Source organism: Cyrtonyx montezumae, unplaced genomic scaffold (assembly GCF_038088225.1).
Source record: "Cyrtonyx montezumae isolate F1298 unplaced genomic scaffold, pur_monq_1.0 scaffold_9, whole genome shotgun sequence".
NCBI lineage: Eukaryota > Metazoa > Chordata > Aves > Galliformes > Odontophoridae > Cyrtonyx > Cyrtonyx montezumae.
In genome coordinates, this window is record NW_027072100.1 from 3549883 (window position 1) to 3574771 (window position 24889).

The following is a 24889-nucleotide window of genomic DNA, read 5'->3' on the forward strand; positions in this document are numbered from 1 at the left end:
ATCCCCAGGAAAGTAGTAGCCAGAAGCTGTCAGAGTATGGTTAAGCTGTAAAAGTCATCGCAAGTGTGAAGGTTCTGAAAATGGTTGGGCAGATTCATGGAAAAAGGACAACTGGAGTGAGTGAGGCTTGTTTGAAGCTGGGAAAGGGTTTCGAGGAAGATCTGCTGTGTGCTTGTCCTACTTTTGCATCTTTCCCGAGTGACGTCTAGCAGATGTCTGACCTTTGGTCTGACGTGCTTCTGTCACTCTTCTGTTCTGTAAGCTGCATGAAGTGCTCTGCTGTCTTTTCCTTCTGCCAACCTCAGATTATATGCTGGTCAGGTGATTAAGATGGGACCTGGGGCAATCAACAAAGCTCTGATACCATACCATGCTTGTTCTGTTAGGCCGAGAAGTGCATGAATAACAAATGGAGATACCTGATGAGCTTATTTTTGTCATTACCGTGCTTGATATGATATGCTAAAACTTTCACCTGAAGCCTGAAAGATTTAAAATTGTCTTTTCTTGTGAGAAGGACCATGGGGCAAACACCAAGAAAGCATTACCTTCTTTTCTTCCATTTTTGGTAGTAGTGCCTAATGTGTGGTTGTTAACTGGAAGTATCAATGGAATTATAGTGTGGTTCTAATTTGATAGGTATATTTAGTACCAATTAATTTGATCAGATACTGAATCTAATTTTTGAATTAATACTATCATTGTGATGTTTTGAAGCATTATATATTTAATGAATCAGATTCTGCACAATTACTTTAAAATTACAATGTCTTGCATGAAAATGTTATTGAGGAGCACTGAGTTTATTAGAATTTTTACACTCAATTTTAACTACATAGCTGAAATCGTTTGGATGACACTTTCATCTCTGCTTCTAAGTATCTGCACTTTCACCTGGGGACACTGGGAATGCATTACATGTTAATGAGGTTGCTTGTGTCATCTGCTTGTGAAGCAGCTGTATGCAGCTGAATGCATAAATGCCCTTCCCTGTACCAAAATCAAGTGGGAGAGGAATTTTATAGGGCTTGATGGTGTGTGGATAGAACAATATCGTATGGTGTTTGTCTAATCCACAGAGACAGCGTCATTTGACCTCTAGTGTGATGAGAAATTTTGTAAGCAAAGGCAGTTACTTTCTGAAACTGATGCTAAGACCTTTTTTCCAGAAGTGTATTTCAGCAAATGAGCTTTCTGTGCATGGGAATTGTGTGGACTATTTCAGCGCAGGAACAGTGGCTGAAAGTTTGGCTACAAAACTTCCAGAGTGTTTTGTATTGCACCTTATGTAGAAAGTGTTACAAAATCCCTGTACGTTACTAAAAAGAAATATTGACGTATTGTGTGTTAAATGCTCTTCAGGCCAGGTTTTAATGTTGGGTTTTTAGATGCCTTTCACTGGGCCATCTCAGCTGTACCAAGTACGTTTGCACTGCATCGTGAAGCACAGGTTATATCTGTGTGCACTTGGGATAAAAAGCTCAGGGTACCTGGTTCATGTGTCTCAACTCAATGACATGAGCTTTAAATTGTGACCAAATATGACAGGAAAATGTTTCTTGTTAGAGTGTGGTTGTTTAGTGTCTTGAAGGGTGATTGCATTGGGCTTCTTTCATGTTGTGCCTTTCGTATCTTAGGAAGAAGTGCTTTAAACATTTAATGCTTCCCTCCAGAGTTCAAACTGGATGCTGTTTTAAAGAAATAAGAACTGAGGTATTCAGAAAATCCTCCTTTAGAAATAGTTTCCATTTAAAATGTAGCATTATAAGTTTCAGACTCAAAATGGAGAAAATATATCCCAGAAAGAGGAAGAAGGCTTTGGATGATGGCATACTTTTTTTCTCCTCTATATGTGTGCTTCCAATCAAATTTTATATAATGACAACACAGCCTGAAACTGTTTTGAAGTGAAATGCGTAGCGAACTTAAAACATTACAAATTAGCCCGTTTGTGCAGTTTGGAATTCCTCTAAAATGAAAAATCTGAGTGGGATAGCATTGAACATTTCTCAGCCTTTTATTAGCAAATGATTTTCCACCTCAGAGCACAGAGCGAAGGCTGTGCTCTCCCTTAGTGGAACCGACTCAGTATTACATGGCTGACGGTCATTTTTTTGAGATTACCTTTGATTTGCCCCTGGTTGCAGCTGAGGCAGCTTCAGAACAATGCTGAGAGCTGAGATGTGCTGTGGTGGCCTCCTTTTTAACCAAATATGAGCTTTTAGAGAACTGTGTTTGTGTTAATGCCCTTAATTTTTCTCCTTTCCCCTGCTGTTGTTCTCTAATACAGAGTTTAGAAGACAACAGCTGTGCCTCTGCTAAATGCATGTTCTGGATCTGATATTCTAAGTTGAAGATTCATAGCTGTAATTAGAGGGGCACTTCTGCATTTCTGCTCACATACCAAAGTAGGAAACCTGGTGAAACAGAAAAGGAGCTCAGTGTACTTTCAGGAACTCCCATGTGCTATTAGTCAGGGATCCAATCTTTCCTGGCTTCTATCTATGTTTTGCTCTTTGGACAAAAATATTTGTACTGGAGGCTAAAAGTGAGCAAATCTTCCCATGATTCCTGTGTTTACAATGTGCTGCCAAGGATAACAAGGCTTCTGGAGCTGTTTGCCCCCACCTTACTATGATTCTGAAAAGCATCCTAGTTACTGCAGTGCAAGTGGTACATTCAGGATCATCAGAATGTGTGAAAAAATAAAGAAAAAGGACTTTAATCTGTTACTTGGTTTTGGTTTGTTTCGTTTTTATTAACTTCTGGTTCTAGCTGATTGTTAGCACCTTGGCCATCACTCAGCTGACCAGACTTTGCAAGGTCTTTTGCGTAGTCCATCTAGCATTTGACATGCTGCTCCCAGCCTGACTGCAGGGCACCTGAGAACAGGGCAGCTGCCCTGCCACTGCTATTTCAGGGCCTGACTTTTCCTGACACATTAAATGAAGATCACGATGTAACTGAAAACAGTTTTAAAAGCACATCTCCAAATATCCTTGACACTGAACTTCACATGTAAATGGAAGCTGCTGGCAACAAGTAAGAGGGTATTTTGTGAAACTCAGCCTGTGGAAGGCACGAACTTGTAGCTGCAAGAATCGGTGGACCTCAAGAAAATTTCTTTATGCAGCCAAACACTTGGAGTAGCTTCCTATAACCACAAAATGAGATTTAACAAGTTATGTCAATTGCAACACTCATTGCAAATTATTATCATTTTATTAGCCAATGAGGTTCTGCTTTAACAGATTATATCCATCTTTCTAGATAACTTTCAGGTATTTGACCAGCATACAGTTGAGCTATTACATTTTAAATACACCAGCTCCAATATCAAGAAGCAATTTTTGTAGGTCTACCCGATGCTGGAGCTTAAATTTCATGTGTGCTTCAGAAGCAATTTAACAAAAGAAAAATCAGTATTGATCGACACGAATCAAACTACCACATTTAGGTTTCTGCAAAAAAACATTTAAACAACTGGTATTCTTTTTTTAACTACATGTGTGCACACAATCTGTAATCAAATTCTGATGACCCTGTCTTTATGTATGCTGTGGGGAGCTTTCTGAGAGTATAAAACTGAGGTGTGGTCCCTAGCTCATGCGAGGTGTTAGTGGGGATTGCCTTTGGAGATGTGGTGAATGCCAGCTGCAGACAGCTTTACAGAGGTCATTGCAGACTGTGTGATGGGAACTGCCAGAGAGGAGTTAGCATTGAGGTAATAAAATGCTTCTGAAAATATCAGCTTAATTTTGTCTCTAAAACAGATAAAAATATGTTTTGGTAACCTTTGATTGCAACCAGATTGTGTTTAACTGCTTTCTATTTTTTACCGGTGTGGCAGTTAACAGGAATTCCCATTCCCAAGCTACTCTCTCCATGAGTTGTGGCCATGAAGTCTTCAAAGAAAGCATCTCAGCTACAAGGAGATTCTCCTTGGAATTCCTGGTATTTTATCTTTTGATACAACATTTCATTCATCACCAAGCACAATATGAGTCAACCGATGACTGCTTCTTGTTTGAAGCTCCATCATTCTAAATTTAAGCTTATTTAAAAAAATAAAAAGGCTTCATAATAGAATAAAGGAAGTAAGTGTGAAAGAGCTACCTTCAGGCAGCTTTTTTGCTGCCTTCGTGGAAGGGAAAAGTCATAGATATGTAATTTAAATGACTATGCAGCTTGAATATCTATCTATTCAATGTGACATTATAAAGTGCTGAAATAAAGTCAGTCCATAGAACGTTCTGACTGATCCAAGACTCTGGAGGAATAGCTGATGTAGAGTTTGGTGAAAATGCACCAGACACGTGACATTAGATAACCTGGTTCACATTTACATTTACTGAATGAGTAGACCCAGCAGTTTTCTGATGCTGGAAGGAAAGAAAAGCAACGTTACTAAATGTTGAAGATTAATTTCGGAATATAAAGCAGTATTTTAAGAGGAAAAAGGTGGTCCTGTAACTTAAAAAGTAGAAATTGGAGCCAAGTAGAACTTGCTTATATTTAATGTACAAAAATAAAGGCAAGTGCTATGAATTTGCATTTTGAAAAAGGGATCTTAATTTTATCATACTGTGAATAGCACAAGAGCCTCCTACAGGAGTAGAAAGCTACCTGACTAATGAATTAAAAAGATATGATTAACTGGAAGTATAACAAAAGCCATTGGGGAATGTCTATTTAAGAATGTTTCATGATTTTGGAAACCTGTGTTAATTTTGCAAGTTTAATTACATGAGGATAGGCTAAACTGAAAACTTCATGCAAGGGAAACCCTGTGTTTCAGCAGCCTGAAGTTAAGCTTAATTTGCAAAGCCCAGATTCCTTGAGAACCCGAGTTGGTTCTGTACCTTGACACCAAAGAATAATGAGATTGTAAATGTGTATAAGTTTAGAGCAATTAAATGTTAACATTTGAGTTATTGAAGTACTCACAGCTGAGTGATCATAAGTTAAAAGGGTATTCTTGCTACTCAACTAAGGACTTGTTCTGGCAAGTGGAGTTAGGTTGAGTCGTACTTGCTTTGGACGTATCAATTTAAACAAATGACATTTAGTGTTAGTTTTACTTCCAGGATACTTTGAAGGGATTTCACTGATCTTTAGTAGATGTGGAACAGAATTAAAAATGAATGTATGAGCTGGTCTAGGGCTTTAATTGTAAGCTATATGCACAAACTTTTGCAAAGATAAACCTACAATAATGGATTTAAGAATGAAAATGCAGCGTAACCTGAGAAGTCCAGAAAGTACAGCTTAAATGCTTGTTCCATATGTGACAGGTTACAGAAATCACATTCTCCTGCCTGTCCCTGTTCCCATCTCCATCCTCTGAAACATCTGATTGCTGTGGGGAGGGATGTGCGAAAGGAATGAAATTTAGTCAAATGCAACAAGAATAGGCCATACCTAAGATGGGCAATTGTTCACAGCATCTCAAAGATCCTACTCCTTCCAGAGTAGATAAAACCTAAGGGAGGTGTAAGGGACGTACATCTAAACCAACTAATACTAGGTGTTAAAAATAAGATGGAAAAGAAATGGATGGATCTCCCCTGTGGCAGATGAATCATCCAGCGACAATGCGGACTGATAGTGGCAGCAGAGAATCAAGAAGTCATTGTGCTTGAAGGGGAAACGAAAGGAATGTGTTTGAAGCACTGGAGTAACCACTGATGTTTCCTCCTGAAGTCCAAAATACCTGGATACTTTCAGAAAAGCACTTCTGTCAGCGCCAGAGTTCCATGGGTAAATGTGGATTTGTGTTTCATGGTCGTGTTATCTGCACTTCTGTTAGGTATGAATTCAAACTGATGTAAGAAAAAGGTGTTACAAATACTTTACACTGGAGTTTACACCTTACTGTATGCTGGGGATTCTACTTCTCAGTTCTTCCTGGTGTAGCTCCTCAGGTGACTGAGGAACAAAACCTGACCAAAGCTTTCCCTGCAGTTTAAAAGCAGAATCTTCCTCATAGTCTTTTAATACACAGTGAACACATGGCACATTTTGACTTGGTAAAGGCAACTTTTCTCTTTGCAAAAACCTTTTTTCTGGAAAACCTGATAATGTAGAAGTAGTAGTTTAGTAAAATAAGGAAGTATTGATTGAAATTAACCAGTCACAACAGCAGATTGATAAGATGGTAGAAAAATGATTTTCTGAGGAATGAGCCTTCCTATCCTGTACCATGCACATGTACAAAGCATGTCACCTCCAGGCCGTTATGCTCAAAACTAATGATGTCTGCAGCGTCAGGCACCCTCCACCAGTACCTCTGCACTCCTACTCCTCTTTGGCATGATATCTGTCGAGTGTTGAGGTCATTGGACAGTGCTCATAGGTCTGCTCTGTAGAATTTGGAGATGATCTCTGGTTCAGATTAGCTTTTCTGATTGCTTGTACATGTATTTCTGATGCCTACTGTATTAACCTTTTTGGATGGAGTAGAAGGCATGTGAAGTTATAACTAGTGCTCCTGATGGAAGAAAACTCAGTAGCCCTTGAAAAGGCTTATACTGTCTTAAATGAAATGACTCAACACAAAGTTTTTATGCACACTTATTCTCCTCTCCTTCCCAGCCCTGTAACAACATAGAACAAATTTTTCAAGGATACACTACATGAAGTTTGCATTCTGAAAAATTTGTCATAAATGCATTCCTATGAGACAAGTCATGTGGAATAGATGGTTTTCCTAAAAGGCCAAATGCAGCTCTTTCAGTGAAGTATAGACAAAAATTATTGATCAGAGGGTGTTTGGTTTTGTTTTAATTTCTGGAGAGTCCATAATCACTATCTCATTCTATGACCATTTGTTTCTTCCCATACTCTCTCAGTGTTTGGTGAGGTTAGACTAAATGACTCAACTTCAACATATTTTCCAAAAAACACATTCCAGGGAAAAAGCATTGGTTCAAATTATGTGCTTTTATAATTTCTATCTGTAAAGAAAAGGCCTGGAAGAGGACAAATGGGACAGCTGAGGTTCCTGTTTTGTTCTGCCCTTCCCACCCTGGGAATGTTATAAATGCCTGATCTAAGGAAGTGTTATTTTCAGTCTGTATCTAAAAACACAGGATAACCGATGTGGTTTCTCCCATTAGTATCTTTCTTTATCCCTCTTTAGGAGTATTGTTTTTTATCTAGTGAGTCTGTGAGAGTTTGACATTGGATGACTTTATAAAACATTCTACTAATTGGATTTGTTAAAATAAATAAATCAAACGCTAATTGGAACGTGCCCTGCCATTATTTTTGCTTACTGAATTAGATATAATGGCGTGAAGTCCTTTTTATCATATTTGTGCACTTATTTAAACACCCCCCTGGCGCACACTTCTGCAAATTCAATTATATATTCAAAGGAGGCATTCAATTTATGCAAGGCTGGTTTACATTTAATCCGGGGGCAAGACTCAGTAACTGATGATAGGTCTGCTCAAGATTAATTAGCATCACTCAGATGAGCAGTGGCATTGTTACAAGCCTGCAGTGTAAAACAAGGGATATTTTATCTGTCCTCCGTGAGCTGTTATTTGCTTCAATATGACCCTTTTCAGGAAGGGAGCGACTTCATTCTCATTTGGCTTTCATTCTGCGTAAAGAGATGGTCAACACCACATGCATTATCTTAACAGTATCAGAGTCATCTCAATTTCCTTTTGCCCTACTTAGCAATTGTATTTTTGACTGTTAATTTTTAACTGATTAATGGAAAGATTCTGTTTTGCTTCCTGAAATCCTTACCCCTGTTAACAGCTAAGGAAGAAGCCAAACTCCATTTTGGATGATGTACAAGTGCTTTACGTTTCCTCTAACCTCCTTTGTGATGCTCTGGGTAGAACTGTGATGTGCAAACCTAATATCCAAATTCACTCCATGGTATCTTTTTTTGTGAATTATTTTCTCTCTGTTAATGAATATCCCTGTTCAGCTGCCAAGCAGTTATGTTTTGGTGATGGATGATTTTGTATAAAGATGTACCTTATCTTTTTGTGGGTTTTTTTTCTCCCTCATTATGTTCCAGCATGTTTAGGTAGCTCTTAGGTGTCCATATGGATGTTGTCTTAGGAAATACTAAATATTAAGCTTATGCTGCTATCAGTGAAAGGAACTCATCTGCAGCTTTTAGCCAGCTGTACCATTTTGGAGTCACTATCCCTAGTTAACTGGGCATTTAAAGTCCATAATTACATTTCTGTTTAGACTGAAATTCATTAGTGGAGGGTAATGGAATTTCCAAGGTTCTCACAGCAAGGTGCTTGTGTAGCAGAGGGGATGGCTCCATCCCAGCAGGTTAGCACTTGTGCAAATGCAGTTAGACACCACGTGCACCTTCACCCTGCTGCCTTGCCATCTTGCTTGGGAGCTTATTGTCCTCACGCTTGCATACTTGAACGTAATAGCATGTTATGGTCAACAGTCTTGCCCAGAAGGGACACGATGCTGTGCTTCTCTTCAAACTCTCCCTCCTCTCCTTGCACGGGGTTCGCTCTGCTCAGGGCCTGCTGCGTCCTGGGCAGGGCTGTGGGCTCCATGGGCAGCAGCTGCTGCTGAGTGCTGGTGGCACAGACAGGCCTGCAGCTGCCCAAACCTGCCTTGGAGAGATGAGGGCAACGCTCCTATTTGACTTGCAGGCCGTATGTACAGTTTAAAGTGGAGTTTGGTGTTTGAAAGAGCTGCAGTGGGTGTTTGTGAGTGGGTGAAGCAGCAGGGCACGTCTGGGAGGACAAGGCTGTGCTGGGCAGGGCACAGATTATTTGAGAAAGGGCAGAAGTATGAGAAACGTTCCTGTGCACAACAAGGTCAGTGAAGAAGAAGAGTGTGTGAAGTGGGTGTTGGATTTATGAGGTGAAGCAGGGGAGGTATGGAAGGCTGTTTTTGGTTGCCTGTTGTTGTAAGCCCATTGCCACGTTTGTCTTCTGCGATAAAGGCAGAACTAAGGCTGCCTGCAATAGGTATCGTAGATATGAGCAAAAAACACCCAAAATTCTGCAGTATTTCAAATTGTGTGATTCTTTGCCTGTGCTGACTGAAGGTTTTCCTGTTTAGTAACATGGTATATGCTGCATCTTAATAGTGCTAACAGAGTTGATGGCTGTCTTGCTCAGAAGCAAGTGTGGCTGTGTCCCAGCAAGATCTACTTTTAGTTCTTGTCTCTTTTGGCACTCTCTAGAAAAAAGCTGATAGGCATTTTCCTCTTCTTGGTCACCAAGATTGAGCCAGTCTGAGCTCCCTGTGCAGCCACTCTGCTCATCCAAGCCTTGAGAATCGACTCCAGTGCTTTTTCCCTGTCCTCATTTCCTGCCAATTCACCTCTCCAAATTCCAATTCTGTCTTCCAGTAAATTAATCCATCTGGCTTATTGCCTTGTCACTTTGCATTTGGTGGTTCCTCTGCTAACTTTTCTTTCTTTAGAAATGTAGATGTGTTGCAGGTGCTTTTAAGACTCTCCATAGTTTATCCTTTCTTATCCAATCTTACTGCAAGGATTCGCCTTGAATTTCAGAAGAGGCACTTTCAAGCTTCCTAAGGTGCTGTCTCTTATCAGTGGAAACTCCCAGTTAATTTCCAGAAGCTCTCACTGTCCTTGTTCAGCTTATCCTCCAACTTCACCTTCCCCTGAGTACATAAAACAACCTATTTAGCTAATTGTATCTATGTATCAGCAATTACATTCCCTGTTAAATAAGGACTGCTACCCATATTTTGTTGTTGTTTCATTTTGCTTCAGAGACTTTATATCAGCACCTGTGTAATTTTCTCTGTACATGAGTGCTCATACAATTGTCTGTCTTGATCAGAGTATTTGTTTACAATTCCTTCAAAGAAATAGCTGAGGTACAGCACCATTTACTGTACTCTGTAGCATGCTGAAAAGAGGTGTTGTGTATATGGAGTATGTCTGAAGTCCTCCTGTCAAAGAGAATCCATCAGAATCAGAGCGCCCTGCGTGGAGACAGGGCAGAGTATTTGATATCATCTCTGGTACCAGGCTTGCTATGAAAAAGGTGACTTTCAATTGCATTGCATGCTCCTCACAGGCAATCCAGAACACCTGTTTTTCGTTAGACATTTTAATGAGCACATTTAATATTTTAAACTTGAACTTTTTCACCTAAATTAAATTAAAACTTTAGGGAAACAGCTGAAGTGTAGTCCTGCTCACTTTGACAGCTGTGAAAGCCTCACAAGTACAGTAAATTTAAAGCAAAAAATACTTCTAAAAGTTGTAAAAAAAACAAAAAACATTTGCAAGGTCTATACTGAAGCAGGAAAGGTAGCAATGGTCATAAAATCTGCTATATTCAGAAATATTTATGTTAAAATTACACAACAATTTTGTCTTTTAGGAAAAGCTTAATCTTTAACAACATGTAGTGTGATCAGGAACTCTACCCAACAAATCCTTCAAGTATTTGCTTAAATAGAAATAACTTATGTGAAGTTTCATAGAAATCACTAGAAAACCAGTTGCGCTTGGAGTACACATTAAGTCCTTTAACAAAATAAGGATTTTATGAGGAATTTCGTAGGAACTGAGATGAGTTTGGGTTTTCTTGACAGCTAGAGTGAAAAAAATATATGTGAAAACTAAAGATTGCCTACATGACCCAGTGCTGGATAACTTTTATTGAATGGAAACCACAGATCCCTTGTGTACTTGCTATTTATTGTGCATGTGTAGGGAATGCAGCCTGTGGGAAGGTAAAGAGTCGGGAACATCTCTGTGCCTGTAACTCTGATTAATGTCAGGAGCAATTGGCAGTTTGGCTGGCAAGGCAAGTTAGTGTAGCCCTGAGCACTGCTCAGTCCATGCAGCTCCAGAAGTGTTAGATATGTCCAGCTGACTTTGGAGTACTAGTAACAGCAGAGAAATTTCTCCTTGCTTCTATAAGACAAAACAAAAGCAGGACAGAGACGCTTGTCATAATTAAGGTCAAAACCCAAACACCCAATCTAACTGATGTAATAGATCCAGCACGTGTTATGTTTGGCAAACCAAGTTGGGTGGATGTGAGGACTGTACCTGAGGCAACGGAAGGGTGGTTTGACAGTGTGGTAATAATCTACTAGCTCTAAATGAGATTGAATTTACCAGTTGAATTTGTTTGCCTGACTCCCAAGTTCATGTTGAAATGCTTTTTTATTTTTGTTTTTCCCCACTGTTAATGCATTTCTCTTGATGCACAAGTGTTCAGACAGCTGCCAGGTGACAGTTAACCACTTCCAAGTGTTTCAGAAATTGCAGGAGGAAAGATCACTTAGTCAACAGTCTGGAAGGTGTGAAAGCTAGTTTCCATCCACTTCTTGTTGTTCTCCTGTTGTAGAGAAATTAAAGGCTTGCACTCAAAGGTACAGTTCTGAAAGACCTGGAGAAGTAGTCACGTGTGACACAGAGCTTCATGTTATTAAGCATAAGAGATGGTTGAAAGGAAGGATGCACTTTTTATATGTGTGTAATTTGAATGTTAACTGAAAAATCAAGTGAGCATCACTGTAGGATGGTGGTACTTTGTTTTCTTTGCCACTGCAGTTCTTTTTTCCTCTTTTTTTAATATCTGATATAGAGGTTTCTGTAAATATCAGTACTGGGACCTGAATGCATGTGCTTATTATGTGCAATTGCCTGTGAAAATGTTAAGAAAATAGGTTGAAATAAAGGGAGCTGATAGAAGAGTATCAAAGAGAGAAGAAAGACTTCAAAGGGATACAAAAGGTTGAAAATTCAAAAATATTTTCTGGATACCTCCTCTGCTCTCTGAAATATAATCAGCAGGAATTAGTTTTTTTCAAATTTATCCCTCTGCAAACCTAGGTACAAAAAGTTAAATGATGCCAGCATAATGATTAGATATAATATTAATGCAGGAATGTATGTATTTTTCTTGTTTTTAGGTGGTTGTTCATTTGATGAGCACTACAGTAATTGTGGTTATAGTGTGGCCTTGGGAACCAATGGATTTACGTGGGAGCAGATCAATACCTGGGAAAAGCCAACGATGGATCCTGCAGTCCCAACTGGTAAGTAAGAAGCCTCAGCAGCAGCAGAGGTATTACTCTTTGTGGGGATCAGCTGTTAGCCCAGTATAGATGACTGATATATACTGGGGACATATAAATAGTTATCAACATTCCCCGAAGTGCTTACAGTAATGATAACTTACTGGGATTTTGTTTCTTACTGGAAACCAGCATGATATTGCTGGTGTATATGACCTAAATTCTATGGAATGCTTTGTTCACCTTGAAGGAAAACATGTTTTAAGAAAAGGTACTAAGTTTTTCTAAAAACCATAGTTTGTAGGTTTTCTGGGGGCAATTAAAATATCGATTGAAGCCCCTGCTCTAAGGCAATTGACACAGTGGCAAACAGAACTGACCAGACAACTTGACTGCAGTTTTCAAGTATTTGTTCCAGCTAATTGATTGCACTCCAAAGAGCATGAGCTTGGCAGAATTAACATCTTGTGTTGCTGTAGAGGTATTTTTATGCCTGTAAATTATTGGGCTAAGAAACCTAAAATTGCTAGGTGCCTGTTAAGGGTAGCATGTAGAGCTGATCTAATAATAGTTTCCTGCTGTAGCCAGGGTTAGACGGTCTAATGTTCATCTCTGTAAGTTAAAACTGTTAATAGAAACAAAACCACAGGATAACAAGCTAGCTGCTTGCTTGCTTGTTTGTTTTAATTACAGCCTAAATTGGAAACTGTTAGTAGCAGAATCTTTCAAAGTGTGTGACATCTTATTTTGGCTCTGGTATCCCAAAAGCTAATTCTGAAAGTTACTTCTCTGCTCTTGTCTGGAAGAATGTATTTCATCATTCTGAATGTGTTGACTTTTTAATAATGGCAGTTCTATTTCTACAACTTCTCAGCTTCATCTCTTGTGTGTCACACACCCTGTTCATGGTAGACCTAACTAGAGAGACATGGCAGATACTTGAATTTACACAACTCAGAATGATCTGAAGGAATAGGAACACACAGAGCTGTGATGCCATCTGGAAGGCAAGGAATTAATAGGAGAGCTTGTACTGGAAAAGTTCAGTACTTTGGTGACTCCAAATGTTAAGGAAAATCTATCTTCCTGGCTTCCATTTGAAAGCGTTTTATCATCTGATACTGGATCCATGGAGAAATTGATAGACAATCAACAGTTTGGAATGGCAATCAAACCCCAGAATAGTACAGAGTGTTTCTTAACAAGGCTTTCAGAATTGTTTTTCCCAAAATCAAGTAGATAGAAAAGTATGTGGTCCTTTCTCTTAATGCTTTGTTCCATGTACTAATAGTTAGATATATAAAAGTGTAAGAGCAACTGCAAATTAAAGACAACAAAAGAAAACCAATGTAAGAAATGCAGAAAGCTTATAACTCTATATGGAAATATGGAAGAGGGAAGAGGGAAAGCAGCTAACCACTTCTAGTCTGCCGATGAAGAAATATTATCTAAACAGACCTTAAGGAATATGAAGGGTTATGACAAAATGCTTTGCTTTACTAAAAATGTGTCAGTACTGGTCACACAGAGTAGAAGGTCAAATCAGGAGGTAGGAAAAAAAAAGGTTGACCACAGCAAATGTGTACAGAAGGCTCAAGTAACAAAAATATTTGGACAGCTCTTGAAAACATAATGCTACCCTTAAGGTAAATTATGGTGGTCAATTAAACTGCCTCAAGCGTGCAGAGATGCTAGAGCTATTAATGGGAGTCTGTATTGCTGGATAGAATCTTAATGCATATGTTGTTTGTATTGGTTACTCACTGAAAGTCTGTTTTGTGAGAATAAAGGATTACTTAAAATTCATCTAGTGGCAAAGCCAGCCAAACAAAATGATGAACAGCGCATTCCACTCCTACAATCAGAGACATCTTTAAAGCCAGAGTACTAGAACATTTGGTGGTTGACTTTCTATTCTATTTCTATTCAATTTTTCCACCGCAGCTGAAAGCAGCAGGTTGCAAATCCATCGAGCTGCAAGGGTGTCAGAGGTGGTAACAGTGTTTGCAATAAGCAGCTTCTGGTGGCCAACTGTAGGTGGGAAATCTCTTTAGCACAGGCAGGAGCAACAAGTGTGCAAGAATGCATAGAGTTCTGAGGATGCAGGCAGTCATGTGCATTTTCTTGATCAGGATGCTGTTTTAGACACTGCGCAGTTTTTGTGTGACTGAAAATAGATTAAAATACCGTACTGTGGAAATGGTAAAAAGAGAAAAAAAGAGAGTTGAGCAGGCATTAAATTGGTTCCATGATACTAAATAAGTCTGCAGCGCAACCTGCTGGGAGATGCTGGCAGAAAAGCGTGGCCTCACCCTGTCCTGGTCAGCCCACATTAACATTGCTGTCAGAGCTATTTCCTTGTTTAAAATGTCGGCTTTCATAAGCACCAGCAGATCCCTTTGAATTCAACCAAGCCACAGAATCCCATCCTCCTGAATACTAATGATAACATCTAGTGCTTTTTACAGTCCTTTTCATCGTTAGATCTCAGAGTGCTCTTCAGAGGAGGTCAGTATCACGAGTGAGAGCCTGAGTCTGTAGTACCGTGTAATTCTCCACTGAGACACTGCTGCTAAGGTCTCTGCTCAGGGATGGCTTCCTGTTTTCATTTTTATTTTTTTGGGATTAAAATGCATCCCTCAAAGGGGAAAAAAAATAAAAAATAAAAGCACAATTAAACTGCTCTATTAGCCATGTAAAAGTTTGTAGGCAATTTGTTTTACACCATTGCTAGCAAATAAACTGTTTTTCATGAATTCTGTGGTTTATGCCTCAGGGCTGGAAACTGTTAATTGGGGGATTAAGAAGCAGATGTTCGTAGTTTCAAATAAATGTTTCAGAAACCTGAAATAAATGAATTGTAGGTATCCAATCCCCAGACTTTGGTGCGACTCTTTCCACCTCCTTGCATGATAGCAGGAGTGATTATAACAGAGTATTTTGTAACAGATGGGTGTTTACTTAAGCCTGAATATCCTCAGTGATGGTATTCTTCAGCCTCTGGGCTACTTGTTCCACTCTTGGAGTTATAAAGGTTCTCAGTACTCATCTTCCATTTTCCCTTTTATGGCTTAATCTCATTTTTTTTCCCCCATCTATGACTGGGAAGAATAATCAGTTGTTGCTGTCTTTTATTATCTCTTATGTAGCTGTACGTGGTTAAGTCTTTGTTTCCCAGGACTGTGACCCAGCACTTTTAACCTTTTTAAATTCGAGGTGTTTTGTTTCCTTCTCTCTACTTGATGCCTTCAGTCATTACCTTCTTATCTTTTTTTGGGTATTTGCCTACAGCTGTATCACCAAACTGAGATTTGGTACTCTGCATGTCAGTCCTGGCAGGTTGCAAGGCTGTAATTCTGTTCCAGGAGGTTAGACTCCAGCAAGTAGTTATGTCCTGCTCCTTGTATTTCACTTGTGCAGTTCTTAGTCCCCCTTTCCCCCTCCCATAAATAACCAGTCGTTATGTGCTTATGTATTAGATGATATGAGATGAACATGGGGGTCTAGTTCGTGTCGAATCACAGAAGATACTTCCCTGGTGGTAAAAGGGCCTGTGCTTTTGTGTATGTCAGAGGCAAAAGCTTGGTTTGTGGAACAAGTTCTTGTACTGCGTTAAAACTAGGCTTGGAAAAATACTGGCTTTACTTTTCGTGTTATAGCACTGTAGCATTCCAGGAGCCCTGCACCTGCCCACCCTTGCAGCATTTGTGAGAATAATATTAATAATGGAAGTATTTAACATTTGCATGTTCGAAGTATTTTACTAGCATTTACTAATTAGCTCCAATGGAGACCTAGCTGGGCTGACTAGACTGGAGCAATTATTTTAATTGTGTTAAATAGGATCGTCCTCTGAATGCAAAGCTACGGTGCAGTGTGCCTGTGTGCAGCAGTGTTCCACAGTGCTACAATGGCTGCTAATCTCCTGGCTGGCTGGGTGAAGTTTCCCTGCCCTGCATTAGTGGAAAGCAATTGGTGCACAGCAGTTGAAGGTCTGGCTGCATCTTCCTGACTGCTAATTTCCTTTAATTTATACAAATTGGCACTTAGTGCAAGTGCTGGTTTACTTTGTGTGTATAGGTGCGTATATACATAGTTACCTTTCTGTGAAGATGCACAATATCACTGCTGCTTTGAGCTGAATCAAGTAGACATCCTGTTTGTCTAAGAAACAAATTTAGATGAGTTTAGAGATGAGTGAAACGTTTAGAAGAGATTAGAGCATTCAGAATTAGCACTGTAGCAGTTGTGTATTACTTTATTGAGTGCATGTTGCTTAGCTTTCCTCACTTACTCCACAAAAATTCCACCAATTTTCTGCAAAGAAACAAGACCCATTATCAGTCAATGGTATTTTCGTGTTAGAAATGGATGCATTGTTATCTAAGGGTTGAACTTGCTTGAAATGTGTAACTCCCAGTTTGGAAGCTGTGGAAAATGCCACAAATACATAATTTTACAGTTTTTTTTGTTTTGTTTTGTGTGTGTGTGTATTTATGAATGCTTTTCAAATAGCAGATAAGTAGCATTGCACCACAAATTCAGAAGTGTGCGTGCACTGCATTTACACTTCTGCTGTTTAGAGTTGAGCTAAAGCACTTGAACTGTTTTATTGTGCTTCAGAAGACAGCGTAGGTTAGTACCAAGTGACTGCTAACTTCCATATCATTTGAAACCCTAATGGCAAGTGCAACACTGAGATGGCAGGTTTGCTCTTCAGAGATGCAGTCAGCATTTGTCCTAAAATCTGAATCCTCATAATGGAGATAGTGGTAAGGTTAAGACACAAAAATGTTCTGAATACTTTCTTATGTGAGTCCATATTGCGTGGCACAATGAAGTGAACATAGCTTGAGAGATGTTTGCTGTTTGTCTCTCATTGCTTCCCTTGAACGTGTAGCAGATTTTTTCTTTTCTCTTGCAGCAGAGATGAGGGATGGGGACTCTTCTCTCATCTAATTGGGCATGTACTTTTGTTCCAGTAGCTGGAGGGCTCACTAAGCATCTCACTGAAAGAACAGAAGGGTTATCATCATTAGCATTGCTTCACGAAATAACCATTTAGCAAGTGAACATCATAGGCATGATGTATATCTGAATACCAGATGGCTAAATTCTACTTGGACTCCACTGAACTGAGTGAAGTTTTATGTTACTCTAATAGGCCAAATGCTTTGCGATGTCACCTTCTTCTTTGCAGGGAGTGGCACTGAAGTTAGTGTGAATGAATAATTATGGAACAGCTTTCCTTAAGGAAGGTGATAAGCTCTCCATCTATGCCCACACTGAAGACCAACAGGATTGTTCAGTTTCATTCACAGAGGGCTGATGTGCAGTTAGTGTTAACCTCCTCTGTACTCAGGTCAGGCATTTGTCTTTTTTCGAGGCTAGAATGAACACAACATGAGTTAGGCTCAGCATTTTTAAGTTTGAAAGGCAGTGCAGTAAAATTAACATTTTCCTGTGTCTGAGTGGATTAATACTCGCTTACAAGAAAATAAACAAACTTGTTAAAGGAATAAATTAAAATCCAACTGTGTATATGATGAATCATGATCCAATTTTGTCTGAAAGGGGAGAAGGAAAATTGGCTCAGCTGTCTGTGTATTGTTTCTCCAAAAAATATTTTTTGTAGGGGAAATTACTAAGAATGAGTGAAATATGTTTGTCCCCATTCTTAACTTCCAGAGAAGTAAACAGATTAGTCTGGGGACTGAGTAATGAACTCAAAGTAATTTCTCTGCTTTTAAGGTCTGAGCAGAAAGGGATCTGTGGAGACTTTTCACAGTGCATTTTAATTTTGCTCTTTACCATCTCACTTTGTGTCTGTATTGTGTCTGTAGCAATTGCAGATAATTCTTCCCAATTTTCAGAATTTCATCCCTAGTTTACACTAACTTGGGTTTTGAGGGTTGATTTACTTATTTTTTCCTGATTTTATTTTAGATAAATGTACATAGGAATGCTTAAACCTAGGAAAATGCATGATTTTACATCTCTTTATGAATACTGCTTTGGGATGGACAGAACCTTGTAAACAGCTAGAGGGAACTTATTTTGAACTGCACCTTTTAAATTGCTCACTCTTATGCTATCTATCACATCTCCCTGAAAGCCATTACTGAAGCTGATTCTCTAATAGCTGCTTGAAGCCCACCAGTATTAGTATTTAGCTTTCCCTCAGAGGAATGTACTGTCATCCATATTTTTTTTATTATCTCTGGTCTAGGTTATCTGTAAGTAAATCACACCTGCATTAGTACACAATTTGCTTTTCAGCCATAGAAAACTAGCAGTGAAGACCATGAGCAATTGCTTCTGTTGCACACAATCGCTTTCAGAAAGGTAACTCTAAGCAATTAGCCCTGAGGGTCATTCTTACCAAATATTTCATTTTTATCTTGTGTTCCTGTATTCTAACACCAAGTCAGTTTCTTCTGTGGGTGGACCTACTGATTTTGGGTGGACCATAAATAGTAATGAATTAAAGTACTTGTGAAATTACAGATGTGTAAATTAACAAACTTGCAGTGAAAAATTAAGCATGAGTTAGTCAGCTATTCTTTGATGTTATATCCAGGAGAAGTCGATTTAATTAACAACACTTACCTCTCCAGAGGCTCCCTTCTGAAGGAAATTACATCTTGGTTAGTGATGTTTTATCATTCGTACAATAAATGTGAAATAGAATCTCTCCTTATGCCCCAATGTGAGAGGTCTGAAGAAGCATACTTCCATGTAGATGGCACTTTGATACTGTAATCTTGCTTAGCAAGGGAGCATAGTTTTCTCTGAACATGCACAGTATAAGGATACATCAAAGGAGATGGAAAGAATGACTTCTAGGAAGGCCTTTTAATGGCCCTGAAGGGATCATGTAGGGAATGTGTGTAGTCACTGCACCTTGATGTGTTAAATGGTATCTTTGAACTTTTGTCAGTCTATTTCTGATCCTTTTCAGTGGAAACTGTCAGATGAGGGACTGTTTGTGAGTGTCAAGAACTTTCCGTTGTCACCATTAGAGAGACCATGACACTTCTAAAGCACTGCCATAACATCACTGAGCATCAAGCTAGGAGGAAGGACAAGTAAGCCATTGCTGTACATGTTTATCTTCCACAGTTTCGGGCATATTCATTTTTCTCAGAACCTGTTGGCTATAGCAGGAACCGATGCTTTTGAGCATCTTAGATTAGGAAAAATGAAGACTATTAGGGCATGCTGTCCAGGTGCCAAGGAGTAGTTGTTTGAGAGCCAAGATATGGCATTGTGTAACCAAAGTAATGGAAAAACATTTATAATTTAGAACTTGAAAATGTTAGAGAGTTGGAAATGTAGGTGGAAGATATGTTTCTTTCCATGTCAGGTTTCTTCCAAGTAGATAAAGACTATCCAGTTTAAAAGCCACAGAAGTTAATATAATTGCATTGAAATAAAGCTAGCCTACAAAACAAGCGTTGTGATCCTGTGACTAAGATCTTCTGTTTTAAATAGTTATTTCTCTGGAAATTTCTTCTATGACAAGGAGAAGACTGATTATTTTATACTCCTTCACTTCTATTAGAGGATTCAGAGCAAGAAAAGATGTATGCTATAGGAAGAACAGGAGATGAGCAAGATGCATACGTAGGAAGAGGCTCGGGGAAGGCCTTCCTGGTGAAGCTGGTGTAGTAAATTAGATGAATGTGAAAGTAGTGGCTACTAAGGAACAGAGGAAAAATGACAAGTAAGGTCATCTAGAGGTGGAAAACCTAAAAGGGAAGAAATCTGAGAAAGAATGACCTGAGCAGTCTGTATAGGCAGATGGCCGAAGTCAAGATAGTTTAGATTTGAAAAGAAAGGATGAGATGGTGAATGAGGAGAGAACACTGAAAGATAAGGATTTACAAAAGGAAATGTTGAAGAAACAATAGGCAAAATTGCATCTCAGAAGTGATCCAAGAAAGCAACAGAGGTAAGCCTTAGAGGCATGCAGAGTAGAGGCTGATCCAAATACAGGAAAGGCAAAAAGTATAGACAAGGTTCAGTCCGGTGTCTGCTTTAATAGCAGAGTCTTGGCAAGTCTCTGAATGTTCAGCTCTTTGCAGCTGCTTAACACCAAATCAGTGGAATTTTCCTGAAGTCCTTTAAATTCAGTGGAAACTGGATCTGATCACTTACAGGTACTGTGTGTAGCCGTGATTGTCTGACTAATGCGGTACTTTTCCTGTTTTATTTCTTCCCAGTGAGCTCATCTTTCTACTTTTATTATTATCTTCTTTTATTTCTATCACAAAACCAGACTCTCACCATCTGAGCACAAAGCTATGTAGTATCTAAGTGTCATTAATTATTTAACTTTACCGTAGGCCTAATTTGTTGTGTAGCAAAATAAGTGGAAGTCTTTCCACCAACTTCAGAATAAATGGGATGAGATTTCATAATAGGCAGAGTACACAGTCTAGTCTTTTAAATACTTCAGTACTTACTTAAAAGGATATGGGTTGTTTGGATTGAGTGGTAATAACCTCAGTTAAGTGATCCTGCTGAGAACTGTGGCTTATAATAATCCTAAGTCATTTTTTATTCTCAGGAAATACTAGCATTTTCTGTTTCCAATATTAGAAATTCAGCACATGTAACTCAACCTGTAAAAAAAATAATAATAAAAATACAAAGTCTGTTTTCCTGAAAGTTGTTTGTATGTGTACAAAAAGAAGCTGATAGCAACAGTTCTCACGTATTCTCATGGGGAAAAATGATGTATGCATCTCCTGCATTAGGCAATCCAACCTCTTCTGTATCATTCACCTCTTTCAGAAGGAGTGGAAACTGTTGTGGTTGTATTCCTTTGAGATGAAAGTTGTAATACTGCAAATTATCACTTGTTTTCAGTATTGACTAGAAAAATAAATGCAATTTATGCTTTTGAATGTGGAAAATTAGGCAAAATAAAGCAATTTTATATGTTTGAGGATCTTTTCAAATGAAAAGCTGCATTCACTGAATTCTCATCAGTTCCTTTTCTCGCTGTCATGTTTCACGATGTGAACTCTGAATTGAATGAGCAGCTGCAATAAGATGGTGCCGGTCGTCAGGTCACAGCGAGCTTACAGGAAGTTGAGACATTTCAGACAGTGACACGGGTCCTTTTGGGCCCTCATTTACCTTGAGAAATAGTTGACTTTTAGTGTAATGTCTTCAATACAGCTCACAAATAGAGAGGTGTCAGGCCCTTATTTGCAGTACTTATACTTAGTATGTAAGAGTCAGCCTTGTACAAACAGAACAAAGACTCTTACTATCGCTGTACGGGGTTTATATTTCTAATTGTGGAGACAGATTTTTCTCCTGGTGTTCTCCTTCAGTTTTACTTACAGTGCAAACATGGGAGTTAATATGAAGGAAATGGCAGAGTTGATCTTACGAGTGTTTTAAGGAAACCAGAAAAGGAAATGAAATGAATGGCACAGCTCAGGTATCTAAAAGCCTTCTTCATTCACATGAAATCAGGCTGCACTTGCCACTAAAGATCTGACTACATCCCTTTGGTCTTTGAAAATGCCATCTATTGCAATGTATGGATGTTGTTTGACACGGTCTGCAGTCTCAACTGATGTGTTTGCCCACTCCTGTGGCCATGCCCCTGCGCACACCACAACAGAAGCAGTGGGCAGGAGCATGCTGAAAGAATAAACCTAGTGGCAGTAAATGGCTTGCTCTCCTCAATACTTTGAAATAACAGATCTGATTAATTTGATGATCTTTTAGAACAAATGCTTTATGCACAGAGAGTATATTTAGTGCTTCCATATTTAAAATTCATGCTAACACCATATATGACTATAACACCCAGTATAGTAACTCTTTGAAGAGAATGATTAACATTTTAATAGAATGACTTAGTGGTGGTTTTTCACAAGTCAGTGTGCCCTGTGAACTGGGGTTTAGTTATTTGTTGTTCAGTTACTACATGAAAAGAGGAGTTTCTTTTCACTTCATCCCTCTCTTTAAAATGCATAGAAGTTTGGCTTTTTTTTTTTTTGTGTGTGTATTGTTTTTCCATTGCCATCTTCTTTTAATTTTGTACCAACTACAGTGGTGAAGTTTGAGGTGTAAAGACTCTTGGCATTAAAGCTGAAGTCACCTTCTCCCTCACTCCTAGACGAAGTAAGATCTAATCAAGCTACAATAACTTAACTTCTTGCTAAACTTAATGCAGTCTGGGGTGATTGAGTGAAGGTGCATCATGGACATCATTCTGTGCTCTCATGGCATCTCTTATTCAGACAAATATCTTCTGCCCTTTCCGTTTTATAGGTTTTAGTTGTTTGTTAATATAGAGAGTATTAAAAAGAGGAATCATAACCAGATCGTGTTTTAGCTTAGTTCTCATTAGCTGTTCATCTAGAACAGATTGCATAGGACAATCTTCTGGAGTGTGTCTAATTGCTACAACATGGTAATTTAATGGGAACACATTTTTATAAGCTTGTTTAACTGCATCTGTGCCAACTGACCTCACAGCTTGGTGTGCAGTGATGCAACTGTAGAAACCAGCATCTAGATATAGGATCTTATTTGTATGGCCCCTTTGAACTTCATTCGCTGCGGTGCCTCTTCTAATAGGCATCTAGCATCACTGCAGTATTTGAACTCTGTTTATTGTACATCCCATTCATCATCCACAAAGATTTGTTCTTCCAGATAGCTTTTAATTCCGAACAGTCTTATCCCTTACGTTTTTCCTTCTGTTTCCTTGTGTTGTGAGCTTTTCTTTTTGTAAAATGTACTTTTTCTTTGTCATAGTTTGTGTAGGAATTAAGTTTTCTCGTTCTCTGGAGTGTTTTTTCATGGCAGCAAAGAAAGCATCTCTCAGGACTCTGTACTCCTGGAGCTCATTCCAGAAGATAACACCATTTCTGTGCATCTATCTCACGACCTTGTGTCTGTTTCTATTTTTCCCTTGTTCCCTTCTTCTTCCACCACATCCCTCACACTTCCCTATCACTCACAGCCTCAAGTCCACTGGGACACACCTGTTTCATTTAGGTTGCCAGGAAAACAAGGCATGTGTGTTCTGTTGCATCTTAGCTGAACTGGTACAGAAACCATTCCTCAGCCTTTTACCCTGTAAGTGAGAAACAGGATTTCAAAAGCTAATTTGCTTGTTTTCGTAGCATGATCTTAGTTCTACAAGGGAGAATGGATGATCTAATCTAATTTAATTTTGCTCTTTGAGAAGAAGGGAGATCACTTGGCCAGCTGCTGCTCTGAGCAAACGTGGAGCGTGTAGGCTACAAGATAAGCTTTGAACTCTATCAAGTCTCTCGGCAGTATATGCTAATGTGCACTGTTGAGAGATTTTTGAAACTTTTTCTTCTGATTGTATTAATTAGTGTGCTGCTCCAAACCAACAAAGCAGTTGGAATGAGCTGTAACTCTGTAAAATAACTAAGTGCTGTTACGCACCAGGCTTCCTCTGTCCCTGGTGCTTTGCTGCTTTGGCAGGGTGGACTGTGAAGATGGATATTTGGCCTGATTTGTGAAATCACAGTACTTCCATCTACGTCATCTCTTTTCATAACTTTAAGCATGTTTTAGCACTTTAATCTTTTCCATTCAGGCTGTTCATTTGTTAGAAGAGGAAAAAGTGTATATGCTAATCCTGCACTTGAAGGGAAACCCTTTTCTCCACACAATACTCGAATGTTTAATACGAGGTAAGAAAGCATCTCTGAGCATCAGTAGCAATACCAAATTTCTCTCTGCACTCCAACAAACTCCCTCAAAAACCAAGCTCCCTACAATTCAAGGCCTCACAGTTCTAAAACTAGTGTTCCCCAAGGTGGATTTGTTGTATGCTATAATCTGACAGTTTTCAGGTGGAATAAGTTTGCCAGTACTGGCTGTTAGGATAAATCTTCATCTTTAATTTTATTTAAAAAAAGAAGGAAAAAAGTAGAAGTCACACACACACACATACACACACAAACAGAAACAACATTCTGCCACCTTTCTGCTGCAAGAGGGGAGAAAAGATCCTCCAGACCTTCTACTAACTGGGCTTTTCCATCTTTGCTCCTATTTCTACTCCATAGCCATAGTGTAAGGTCTGGCACCTGTAAAATCAATGGAGTTGTAGTACCAGGTGCATAGTGTTGTCAGAGATGTGTTTCAGCCATGTAGGTTTTTTGAGAATGTTTGAATGTATTTGAACTTAAAAAAAAAAAAAAAAAAAAAGGAGCGTTTTAGTGATTACCTCCTTACTTTTCCTTGCTAACGCTTCCAAGTTAAGCTATTGTCTTTGTATGATTATAGTGATCATTTTAATTTCACATCTAGCCTGGTCTATTGCTGAACTGCCCAGAGAAGTGGTGGAGTCTCCTTCTCTGGAGACATTCAAACCCACCTGGACACCTACCTGTGCAACCTGGGCTGGGAGCTGCTGTGGCAGGGGGTCGGACTCAGTGATCTCTAGAGGTCCCTTCCAATCCCTGCAGTTCTGTGAACTTGAAATAGCAGAAGTCTTCAGGTTTTAACTTGTATTTAGTCCCCTTAAACATCTCCATAAACAAAGAGATCAAAAAGTTTAGCTAAAATCATGATATGGTTACAAAGACTGGTGTGAACTGCTTCTAAACTGTTATTTGGTTCTAAGTACAGTTCTGAGAGAGCCTTCCCAATACTGCTACTGAGGAATATAATAATAATAATAATATACTGAGGAATAATAATATTTAGGCTTTCATATTCTAACCAACTACCTCTTTAGCTTTCTGTTTCCACTTGTTTGATAAATACTGATAAAAATTCACCAACAACCTCCCTTTGAAATAGAGATCACACCTCCCATAGTAAAAATAAAGCATTGCACCAATTCCTTTGTAAG

At 39.0% G+C, this 24889-nt stretch overlaps 1 protein-coding gene across 2 annotated transcripts in view; it reads left to right on the forward strand.

Moving 5' to 3' along the window:
• PTPRT (protein tyrosine phosphatase receptor type T) overlaps window positions 1-24889 on the forward strand; it is a 409415-nt gene that overhangs the window by 101396 nt on the left and 283130 nt on the right. For both annotated transcript variants that reach the window (XM_065754165.1, XM_065754164.1), the window contains exon 2: window positions 11914-12039. In XM_065754165.1, the coding sequence (XP_065610237.1) occupies window positions 11914-12039 (126 nt within the window). The remainder of the gene's footprint in view (window positions 1-11913; window positions 12040-24889) is intronic.